The sequence below is a fragment of the Globicephala melas genome, chromosome 10 (assembly GCF_963455315.2).
Source record: "Globicephala melas chromosome 10, mGloMel1.2, whole genome shotgun sequence".
Classification (NCBI taxonomy): Eukaryota; Metazoa; Chordata; class Mammalia; order Artiodactyla; family Delphinidae; genus Globicephala; species Globicephala melas.
In genome coordinates this window covers 39,029,710-39,041,989 of record NC_083323.1, presented here as the reverse complement: position 1 = coordinate 39,041,989, position 12,280 = coordinate 39,029,710, and the positions used below count along the sequence as shown (strand labels likewise).

The 12,280-nt window shown below is 36.3% G+C and overlaps 1 protein-coding gene across 3 annotated transcripts in view; it reads left to right on the top strand.

Annotated features, from left to right (window-relative positions):
- The window catches only part of SYT1 (synaptotagmin 1), a 533,780-nt gene that overhangs the window by 335,117 nt on the left and 186,383 nt on the right, over nucleotides 1-12,280 (top strand). For all 3 annotated transcript variants that reach the window (XM_060305537.1, XM_060305538.1, XM_060305536.1), the window contains one exon: nucleotides 4,916-5,098. In XM_060305537.1, the coding sequence (XP_060161520.1) occupies nucleotides 4,933-5,098 (166 nt within the window). In that variant the 5' untranslated portion in view covers nucleotides 4,916-4,932. The remainder of the gene's footprint in view (nucleotides 1-4,915; nucleotides 5,099-12,280) is intronic.

Sequence of the window (12,280 nt, the reverse complement as noted above, 5' to 3'; positions counted from 1 at the left end):
TTTATCTTTAAAATAATTCTAATAACATTATTTTATGGATTACCACAATTTAAGTCTCTCTATTAGGTAGTTTCTGGTCTTCTAATACTATAAATAAGTTACTACAAACATCCTTATATTAAATGAATTCTCTACTGTGAATTCCTAGAAAAAGAATGAGTGCTTCTACAGCTTTTAACATGTTCTCTTACTCTGGCCTCGATAAAGTATTTTTCAAAACTATGGTCTGTACCCATTGCCAAGTTTTTTGTATCCTCACCTTCACATCTATATTTATCCTCATTTACAATTAATATATAGTAACTTTCAGTTTTTTGACTATTTGTTAAATTAAACACTTTTTTTTTTTTGGTAGGAGGGATTTGCATTTCTTTCTTTTAGAACTGCTTGCTTGTGTCCTTTGTACCCAACCTTCTTCTAGGCGGGAATTTATTTTTCTATTCAATAATATTTCTCTTGGCACATTCAAGATGTTAAATTCCATTTTAACAAACTCAATGACTATACCTCAAAATTAAGCAGTCTCTTTCCTATTAGTAAGATGACTTGTATTTTCTATTTACTGCTAAACCAATTCAAAAGAAAATCATAAATACCTTTCCAGTGCTGATTTAATTGTTTCATAGCACTTAAATGTTATTACTGGAATAGACTAGTGGAAGGAACTGTGGATCAGGCTAAATCTCTGTAGAACAAATCGCTTAACCTCTCCACAACCATTTTTTTCCCTGTAAAATATGGTAAGTTACTTTTCAGGGTTGTAATGAGAATTGAGGATATTATACTTGAATATCAATGCCAGCATTTTGGCACATAGTAGGTTCTTAATAAATGGCATCTTTAGTTTTTCTTAGCCTCATTTAATGTTATTGTATCTTAACAGGTCCCTTAGCATAGTGATTTTCCAAACTGTAGGTCACAAACCAATAGTTGTTTGTGAAACTAATAAATATAACGAGAATTTTTTACTAAAACAGAACAGAATAGAATGGAATGTATCAGAATATCTCACACATAGTAAGGGCAAGTTTCTTTATGTGAAATGTGTTCCATATTTAACATATAGGGGGAGAGTGTGTATACTGGAGCACAATACAATGTACTTCTTACTAAGGGTCATAGTCCAAAACTTCTTCAAAAAACCCACTATTTTATTAGATTTTAGTCTCATAGCGTACAAGTCCCTTATGCTAGTAGCTAGGACACCTAGGTTCAAATCTCAACTACACTAATTACTGCTATCTATCTTTGAACCAATTGCATAACTTCTGTATGCCTTAGTCTCCTCACCTGTAAAATGGGTGCTAATTATACCTATCTCATGGGAATGGTGTGAGAACTCTATGATTTCATATATCTCAGCCACTTAGCAGATCCTCAATAACTGTTGGCTGTTTTTTATCAAGACTTGAGTAGAACATAAATTTTTTTACTAAATAAACAAACAATGCCACCTGCACTAAAGTACATAAGAGAGTATAAAGTCATCACATTAGTCAGGACTGAATAATAAGCTAGTTTTTCCACCTGCAAAATGATGCTTCTTGATAAGCATCTTATTTCCATAAATATGCATTTTCGAGAGCCTTGTAACTGTTCTTAGTTTTGTTATTTACAAACACTATCTCTCAAAATATAAAGGAATGAAAATAAATTCAGCAATTGGTCTTTCTTTGTCAGTATATTAGATCCTTAATTGCCCATTATATCTTTATAATTTGTGAAAGACCTTTAATTTCACAGTGGTATACATTAAGTAAAAGAAGCACTGTCTGTATATTTCTTACATAATCTTTTCTTGATTTTTAAAACAATCAGAAATGGTAGGGATAATATAATTGGCTAGTAAGTTCCAAGTTTATAGATTTTACCTTTTTTTTTTTTTTTTTTTTTTTTTTTTGCGGTATGCGGGCCTCTCACTGTTGTGGCCTCTCTCGTTGCGGAGCACAGGCTCCAAACACGTAGGCTCAGCGGCCATGGCTCACGCGCCCAGCCGCTCCGCGGCATGTGGGATCTTCCCGGACCGGGACACGAACCCATGTCCCCTGCATCAGCAGGCGGACTGTCAACCACTGCACCACCAGGAAAGCCCTAGATTTTACCGTTTTTGATAAAACACCTTGCAAGCTGTACCTTATGTCTGAAGAGGATTCTTTCTGGAAATTATAGAAACATTCTTTGCTTCCTTCACAACAACAACAAAAATACTGCTTAAGCTTCAAGTGCCTTTTCTAAATGTTGACTCTGTTTAATAAAAGCCTCATTTTTCCCAAAGCCTTTTAGATCATTCAACTTATATATACAAATGGTTTATATATAGTCCCAAATAAACTGGGGAAATATGAAAATATTTAACAATCCAAGAGAAAGGACCCAAACATCTCCGTGCACAAAAGCTATAAACAACTGTGTAGCCCGTTGGAGGGAGCAGCCGAACGTCAGGCTTATCCCAGCAATGATATCCCACTTCCAGAACATGACAGAAATTGAGCTGAAACAGACAATATACCTTTAATTTAATGATGACACTGTTGTATTTAGCTATTCTATTTAGCACAATCACTTCCTTTAAATCCCTCAGCAAACCATAATTCCTCAAATATCCTCAACTATCCTGTGGAGATAAGTAATGATAATCACATCTGGTGATTCTCATAGCAGAGGAACAAATTCATTTTTTAATACACACGGATATTTTATGCATTTGTATGTGTTTGTGAGTGTGTAGTTGTAGTCTTGCTAAGTTACATGAAATACGAGTGAAGGCATCATCAATATCAATAGCTTCACCTAGGTTGTGCGAACAGTACTCCAGATTTTTGCAGGGAGACAAGAGCCAAAGCTAAACAGAATCAGAAAATCAGGGAAAGCTTCTGGAAAGTGACCCTGAGTTAGAAAAAATAAAATTTTTTCACAGTCTGGAAAAGTCTGAGCTCCCAAATGCTATTAGGGAGGGATAGATCAATCAATCGATTGATCAATTAATCAACAGAAGGAACAAACTTGCATGCCAGACATTGTGCTAAATTCTTTGCATGGATTAAAACCTTACATACTTGGTATGATTACTCTCCTTTTACAAATGAAGAAACTCAAGAACAGAGAAGCCCTGAACCCCTATCTGTCTAATTCTACCCCTTAGGATTGTATTAGTGACGACTATTGAAAAATTCAAAGCTTTGAAAAGAGAACTAATCTATTATAAAATTTGATTATCTATGTATCTCAGCCTCATCCTTGATCTCCTTTCAGGAGACCCAAAATCTCTAGATTTTGATTAAGATTTTAATAAATCCCATACATTTGAGATTATTCTACTTTCACTAAACATGTAAGTAGGCGTAATTAGTGCACAGAAGGTTTGAATTCTATAAAAATCCTTTATCTGCTTGCTCGTTATTTCCATTTCTTTGCAACTCAGAAGGGCTTTATGGGTCCATCAACTTTCCTGCTGAGACTGTGAAGTTAGGCCCAGGCCTATTTGTATTTATCTATTTCTGCCCCAAATCATGTCCACTCTCACCAGCACAGTCTGAAAACTTACATCACACAGTAAAAGTATTTAAGTCCAGAATACGTTTAGATTGGAGAATATGACTTCATTTGTACCCCTTTAGAAGACCTCCCTTACATTTATACAGCACTTCACAGGTACTAAGAAAAATCTAGGCAGGGCAGGTTTTGATTCTTCATATTTCAAAAGATGTATTAATTAAGAAGTTTAATGCCTTGTCAAACTTCATTTAGCTAGTGAAGAAAACTAGAACTGTTTTCTGTATTCAAGGCTAAGATTTTTTCACTGACTACCTTAAGGATTCATTTTTTAAAATATTTTGAAGATAACATTTTAAATAATTGCATAAATTTAATAATTTATATTATTAATTATATAATTCAATAATATAATCAAACTAAATAAACTGAAATAATTAAAGTCATGTTTTATCATCAGCACCTTAGTCTATATAGTCAATCATGCCGCATTTACAGTGGCTTCAAAAATTCAGCGTAAGCTGGGACAAAGTGAGAGAGTGGCATGGACATACATACACTACCAAATGTAAAATAGCTAGCTAGTGGGAAGCAGCCGCGTAGCACAGGGAGATCAGCTCGGTGCTTTGTGACCACCTAGAGGGGTGGGATAGGGAGGGAGGCACAAGAGGGAAGAGATATAGGAACATATGTATATGTATAACTGATTCACTTTGTTATAAAGCAGAAACTAACACACCATTGTAAAGCAATTATGCTCCAATAAAGAATTAAAAAAAAAAATTCACCCAGCAAGACAAGTGAATTATTGATCATAGTATTATCTATAGTAAATGTCAAAAAAAAAATAACTGGGCAGAAAGCATGCTATCAATAAATGAGATTCAAGAACTAATTTCTGTATAACATTCAGGAATCTTAGAGTATCAGTGTTACAATAGTATTCTTTACACCCATTTTAAAATTTACTAACATTTTGAATGTGCTATCTTTTATAATTTATCAACACTTCCAATATAAATATTTGGTCTCTCCTTTTCGGAAACGCAAAACATTTAGAGTATAGAGCATGTATGTTGTCAGCAATTGTTTCATGGACATTTCAGTAGGATATGGGTTAAAAAGTTAAATCTATATAGCAAGTAATTGCCTGTATAAGTAACTAATAGATTTGACAGTTTCATTTTATTGTTAGGAGAAAATGCTTTCAATAACTATGTCTGGTCTTACCTTCTGGGGAAGAACCTTCTCTGTGGTTCCATAAATATTTCATGAACCAACATAAAGCAATATGCTAATGACAGGCTGTTTACCCAGTGAGCAGATGTGCCCTCTGATGTTTTTTCATCTCTAGAATAGATCTGATGTGGGGTCAGTTAAACCATTTTGAATTGTTCTTTTTTTTGCTTCCCTCCCCTCACAGTTTCACCTGAACCTAAAATGGTGAGCGAGAGTCATCATGAGGCCCTGGCAGCCCCGCCAATCACCACTGCTGCGACTGTTCTACCAAATAATGCCACAGAGCCAGCCAGTCCTGGGGAAGGAAAGGAGGATGGCTTTTCTAAGCTGAAGGAAAAGTTTATGAATGAGTTGCATAAAATTCCATGTGAGTATTGCATATTGTTACTTGAGTAAAAATAAATGGTTGAAAATCAACGTACCCATTGGGAGGAAAAGAATTCCTCTTAACCTAAGTGTACCTTTGATTTTTTTATTATTGGAATGGTAGTATTCCAAAAATAAAATGGAATATTCTTGGAAATGGAATATTCTTCTTAAGGATTTAAATATACTTAATAAATGAAAATCCAATTTATAAAAAAAACTATCTTGTGTTTAATGTAGGTGGGCTCTTTTTTTTAATCTTCTTCAATGTCTCTTTCTCCAGAGAATGTTAACGTTTTATGTGTTGTGTATTTTAGATTTGTATTTATGAAATCATTCCATTGTAAAGATTATTCCTAAGCAATAGCTAAAATGTACTTTCCCATTATTACAAGTTTGGTTTTCTTTCACTCATCTGTTAATATTTCAAAAGCTTTTGCACACTTTTTAACATTTTCTTTGTTGTCATTGGGAAAGAAACAATAACCTGGACCTAAGTTTATTTGTGTGGGTATAGCACTAAGTCCAACCAGCGCCATTTAATTTAAATCATAAACTACAGGTTGTTCTTTTTTCTTCAGAGATGAACATTTACTATGCACTAGACACTTCTCTAGGTTCTGGGAAAGTAAGTTTTGGCCCTCACAAAGCTTTTATTCTAGTGGGGGAAAAGAAATAATCAGTAAGGAGGCAAATGTTTATGGTACATCATGAAATGGTGAATAATATAAGGAAACAGAAGGAGAGTAAGTGGGAAAGGGAAGGGGGTAGAGGGTAAAAGGTTATTACTTTTTAGGATTATCTGAGCTGATTTCCTTTGTAAGGAAACCTGGAGGAAGTAGGGGAGAAAGCTCTAAAACCTGTGTTATACAAAGGCCCTTAGGCAAGAGTCCGTCTGGAATGGCAAGGAGCTCAGTGTGCCTTCCGTAGAATAACACAAGGTAGAGAATGGCGGAAGACAAACCTGAGGCCGCTATATGGAGCCTAGTGAATTGTTCCAAGGAAGCTGGGTTTTACTCCGAGTGAAATGAAATGGCTTCGCAACATTCTGAGCAGAGGGATCCCATGATCTGACATAGGTTTTTCTTAAAAATCACTCTTGCTGTTGTGTTGAAAATGTGCTTAGAGGGGCAAGGACAGAAGATAAAGCAGGCTGTTGCAATCATCTAGATGAGAGATTTACCAAAGCTATAAGAGTTATTCTATAAGGACATTGAGAAACTAAATGAAAACTACAGGGAATCAATTTCTTATCCTCCCAGGAATTAACAACTTGTTCATCTGTTTGTCCACCTTTAACAAATCCAAGTGCATCTGAGAGACACTCTTAGCTCAGTTGTCAGTAATTTCCATTCCCAGCATGAAGTTCCATAACCTAGGGAAGAGGGAGATGGTCCAATAGAGCGATCCCTAGGATGGAGAACACAGGCTCTCAGGTTCTCTTCCTTGCTCTGCTGCTGAGCTGATGGACTGATTTGGGTATCTTTTGATATGACTTTGAAGTCATAACTACAGGGCAAAAGCCAAATGCACCTGTCATGGGGGCAAACTCTCCCTTGAATATTTTATCGAAATGCTTGCTCTAAAAGAAATGTGTTAGAGGGAAGCAGAGATAGAAAAGAACAACACCAAATCAAACGCGTATTCTGCCTTGTCTTCAACACCATTTCCTTCTCTGGAAGAGTAAACAATATGAGAAGCAATGGCAATGTCGATACCAGTGAGATTTAATGTTCCCCGTGTATCCACACACCCATTCTCTCATCTCCTTTAGGCCTTCACCCAATAGCATCTTCTTAATTAGGACCTCCCCAACCATGCTATTTAAAACTCTAACCCATTTACCCCACCCAATCTTTGCCAGCATTTCCTGTCCTCTCCCTTGCTCCCCCTTGCTTTATTTCTCACTGTATTACTTAGCACCATCTGAAATGCTATGTATTTTATTATCTGTTGTTCAGTTGCTCTGGCTCTCTCCAAAATAATGTAACCTCTATGAGTGCAAGAAGTTGGGTCTGTTCTATGCATAGTTTCATCCCTGGTGATCCTTAATATATACGGGGCACTCAATATCTATTTGTTGAGTGAATTAATGAATGAATCAATGTTGATTTAACTTATATCCTGAACCACCCACTCTTAGATTTTCAGGCCTTAAGATGCTGAAAATTTAAAGCATATGAAAAAATTTAAACAACAACGTCCTACTGTATGGCATAGGGAACTATATTCAGTACGCTGTGATAAACCATAATGGAAAGGAATATGAAAAAGAATGTATAAAAATGTATAACTGAATCACTTTGCCGTACAGTAGAAATTAACACATTGTAAATCAACTACAATAAATTTTTTAAATTTAATTTCTAACACCAAAGAAAGCATCATTTCAATGCTTGACTGTGTCATTCACATTGAAAAAACAAGTTGTTTCCATATTTATAGTCATAACTCCATCATTTAGCCTTCTCCACTTAGTGCCAGCTATTACTTTATACTTTCCTCCCTGTGTATCAGCAGGAAAAGAATCAGCTGGGAAAAAATATCTATGCAACTCTCCCTTCTTTTTTTTCTTTCCCTTGGCTATCCTTATTTCTTTCCTTCTTCCCAAGCCACTATCCCATTCCTGTGTTTCTTTCTTCGGCACTGGGAATTAGACCAGGAAATCAGCCTTCCTCCATGGAGATTTGCTTTGACCAGCAACCTAAAATAATAGAATGTCAGAGGATCTAGGTAACACCTCTAGAAATATTATGTTGCTGGCTCTGTCCTTGATTTAATGGGAAGAAACAACTGAGATACCTAAAATTTTTAAACGGTTTGGTAAATAAGTTTAGGAAAACTAAATAATAAATACAGCCATGCAGGTTTATGATAAATATTGTAACGGCGTATTTTACACTTTCATTTTAATCCATCACAATTTTTACTGCCCGTGTAATTGAAATTTCTAATGGGATTTATACACAGAGAGCAACACTCAACAGAAATGAAACAGATCCCTAAATCAAATTCCTTTAGGAGCATATGTTAGATAAAGGTTATCACTTTTGACTTGGCATAATACGGTGATGCTAATGACAGGTAACAAATTAGAATATTAATTGATTTCCGTCTCTGAACTAAATCTTGGCTCTCTGGCACATGTGTTTTTTGCAAAATTGATAGCAAACAGCTTTAGTCTGTCACTTGAAATTCCCACTTGTGAAAAGAGAGGTGTCACAATGGCAAGGAGTGTGCATGTCATTAGTTGGGTAATCTGCAGAGTCCAGCACGGAGCATATTCAAAGCAAATTGCCTGATGATATCATCCACAACACCACAGGGGTTTCAAATAAAAAAAGGAAAAGGAAATGGTAAATGCTGAGCATTTTTATCTTTCAATTCGTTCTGCATGCTGTTATCTAAATGAAGCAGACAAGGTTTTTCAGAATGTTTCTTTATTTTGCAACTTTGATTTTAATATGACTAGGGCCATGGTTGGTTTGTAAAGCATGAACTTGTGTCATCCAAATAGCTGTGATTAAGGTTTTGATATTCATGAGCTTCTTGAAGTAAAGTGCAACTTTCCTGAAGCACAGCAGAAAACCAAATAGCCAGAACTTGACTTTGAGTTTAGAATAAGAGCAAGTGGGCTAAGCGTAGTTATGTGATTTGTGCAGAAATACTATTGGATAGACAGTTTAAACAGGGATTAAAAACACAAGCTTTGGTTACAGACTGCATGGGTTCAGATCTTAGCTCTGCTACATCCTAGCTCTGTGACCTTGGGAATTATTTCATCTTTCTGTGCTTCAGTTTCTGCTGGTATAAAATGGGGGTTAAAAATAATATCTCCATCATCGGGTAGTTGGGCAAAGGCATCAATGCATAGGAAGTGCTTAGAGTGTCTGGCACAGAGTAAGCATCCTATAAGTGTTAGCTATTATTAGAGTCTAGTTGTCATTTTTAACAAGTGTATTCCTCTTTCAGAAAAGCCCTCTATTCAGGTCAGACACCCAAATTGAGAAAATTCCAGAAACTTTGCAGCCAAATATTCAAGCATTGCCTTCTTTAAACACGTTCCAAGGATGCCTGTTCTAGGAAAGAGAGATTCCTTCTTGGTGTTTCCTCTTCCCATCACATCTAATTTTCTTTTTTTCCTTTGTAATTTCATTTTCTTACTCCCTCATTCCTTTTAGCCTACAGGTATGCTCAAAAAAGTCCACATATTTGCAAGTACCTAGTGAAATTCTATGCATCGTAGGTGATTCAGAAATGTCAGTTTCCTTCTTTCATGCTCTAAGATTTTCTTCTTCCTTTACCTCCTCCATCACCCACCATTCTCACTTCCTCCTTCATATCTACATCGAACTGATTGAAAACCATAATCTAGATCCTGACATCTATTTCTTCAACTTCCATTAACAAGTCAGCTTCTTCTGCTCTGATCTGCATTGTCAAGTACTATTAAAAGGGTCACCAGGTACTTCCTTTTGCACAATTATGAGGGTGATTGTCAACCTTCATTTGGTCAGATATTTGTGTCGTCTTTATGATCAGCGGTCATCATCTGAAAAATCTTGATTTCCAGGAGTCTACTCTCATTTCCTCCTCTTACTTCCTTCCCTCCTTATTCTCTTTCATTGACTGGTCCTCCCTTTTCATTATCTTTCCTTCCCTGAAGTGGTAGATGTCATGGTTTCCAGGGTTCCATTTTTAATCCTGTTGCAATCTTATTCTCTATGCTTTCCCTGGACCATCTCATTCCCCTGGCTATTCAGATAGGAAATCTCACTATTATCCTTGTCTCCCTCATCTATTGCACCTCCAATTCCATACCCGCATTCATTTAAGTCCTGTGAAATCTCCTCCTAAAAAACCTCTCAAAACCAGCCAGCACTTTGCTTTCTCTCTTCCTGGATTCCCTTACCCAATTAACCCTGACACGTTTTTTTTTTTTTAATCACTCAACCAGTTCAGATGTTACCATTTAGATAAGAAGTTGCCTCATTTCCCAAAGCAGAATTGTTTGAGTCGTCCTCCAGCCTTCAAAGCTCTTCATTAAAATCTTTGTCTTGGTTACCTTGTTTTGTTTGGTTATATCTGTCCTTCTCACTGAAATGTAAACTCTTCAGAGGCAGGGACAATTTCTTACACACATTCGTATCCCCAATCCCCAATTTGAAAGTATCTGCCACCAGGCTAGAAACTATACTATAGGTATTACCATATTACAAGTATTAACATTACACCAAATACTGTGGTTCTTGTGCCATGCTTGGAGAAACTATGATCTAGAAAGCAATAGTTTTCAAACATTTTAGCCAAGGATCCCTTTGTTCAAATAAAATATTATACGGAAACCTATGTACAGGAAGTCAGAGCTGCCTTGGTGAGTAAACACATCTTCCTCACTCACCCTCCCAAGGTTTATTAGCAGCTACAAAGACACCTGGCTGTATGGAACACAGTTTGAAGGCAGTGGCCTCAACAAGTGGTAGATATATCAGTGTTATCCCTCACAGCAATAACCAGTGAAACTCAACAACCAGTAGTGATATAACTGGTTAAATATGGCATAAGCAAATATTCATCCATGAGGAAAAATGCAGTCCAGTAACTTTGTTTTCCCTCGTGGGGCTGCAGAATGAATATAATGCTACTGCCGTATGTTAGTGTCAAGAACACAATGTTAATTCAAGAAGATAATTTCAAGAAACGTAGGAAGAGAACCCTTAGGAACATATAGTAATACCTAGCATGTGAAGAACAATAATTATTGTAACGATTGCCAGTGTTCACTGAGCACTTAGCATGGGCTGTGCATTCTGTGAAATCAGCCTCCATTCTGCCCTGTAAAATCTCTACCAGGTGTGAACAATTATTATCCCCATTTTACAGATAAGAGAGCTGAAGCCTAGTAAGGCACACATGGTGCAGGTTGTAGGTGCAGGGCTGTGTCAGGAAAATTTTTGCAGTTTTTTGCCTTCATAAAATATCACAAAGACTGCAAATCACCTCCACTGTTGCTTATCTCCACTGACTTGAAACTCTTAGGGCTCTATGTGCCTGTTCAGAGATACTGGTTGGTATTTGATGTTCATCTCTTGTTATTTGTTTTACTAAGTGAATACTTGGAATACAAGTTTAGTACTAATTCAGAGTTTCTCCTTGGCTTGAAAGGCAAGTGTTTATTCACTTTATATTTCTGCATTTCTTTTATTGGACTCACTCTAACAGATTGTCATGTGAATAAATAATCCATTACTACCTAAGTACTAAGAGTTAGATTCTGTTGCATTGTATAGATGAACTCCTCAAATATCATCCACTGACTCAGCTTCCGCTCTCATCTGTTGACTCTGTACTTCTCACACTTCAGAAAAGCACTGGCTAAAATGTTAAGTGAGATTATTCATTGTTAACCTCTACTAAATGGAAATATCTATGAGAGAAAAGTTACAATGCTGATGAGCGTTACTTTCAGAGCAAGTGCTTTGCAATATTGAGTTACTTCATCAGTGCAATGCTGAAGGAATCTACTTGGAACAAGGACACTTAGAGATAAGGGTTGCAGTTCACAGCACAATGTAGTGATTCATGCTTACACTCAATAAATGGTTTTGTTTATTTATATCATTTTTCAAGTTTAACTCTGATTCAAAATGTAGGAAATGCATACGTGTATATGTAAATACAATGTGAATTCAATGTGTGTGTATTGAGTTACCATGAAAAACTTAATCCTAGGGCAGAAAGTCAGTTTGGTTCTTAAAATTTTGAGTTGGCACTGCCCCTTATAGGATGTTATGAATATTCATTGGGCCGTTTTTATTGTGCTGATAAATGAGCATGAGGGGCAGCTACTGGCATTTAGAGGCCCTGGGCCCGGGAACCTACACATCTTCCAACATGTCAGACAGTTTCGCACAATGAAAAGTTGTTCCACATTCTGCACAAATTTCACAATCTCCCTGGGATGTGCATATGGAAGGAACCCCTGTTTATAATTATCTGAACCTAGAATGACTTGACATAAAATGTTAAAGTGTTTTCTGCGTGGCTCTGATATAAACTGAATATTCTAGCTTTTATTCTAATGTTTTCCTAACCTCTGAAGTTTCACTTGCTCCTGACTTTTTGCAAATCTTCTGTCTTATTTCATTAATTCCAAACATCCCTTTTAGCAGTTGCAAGCATT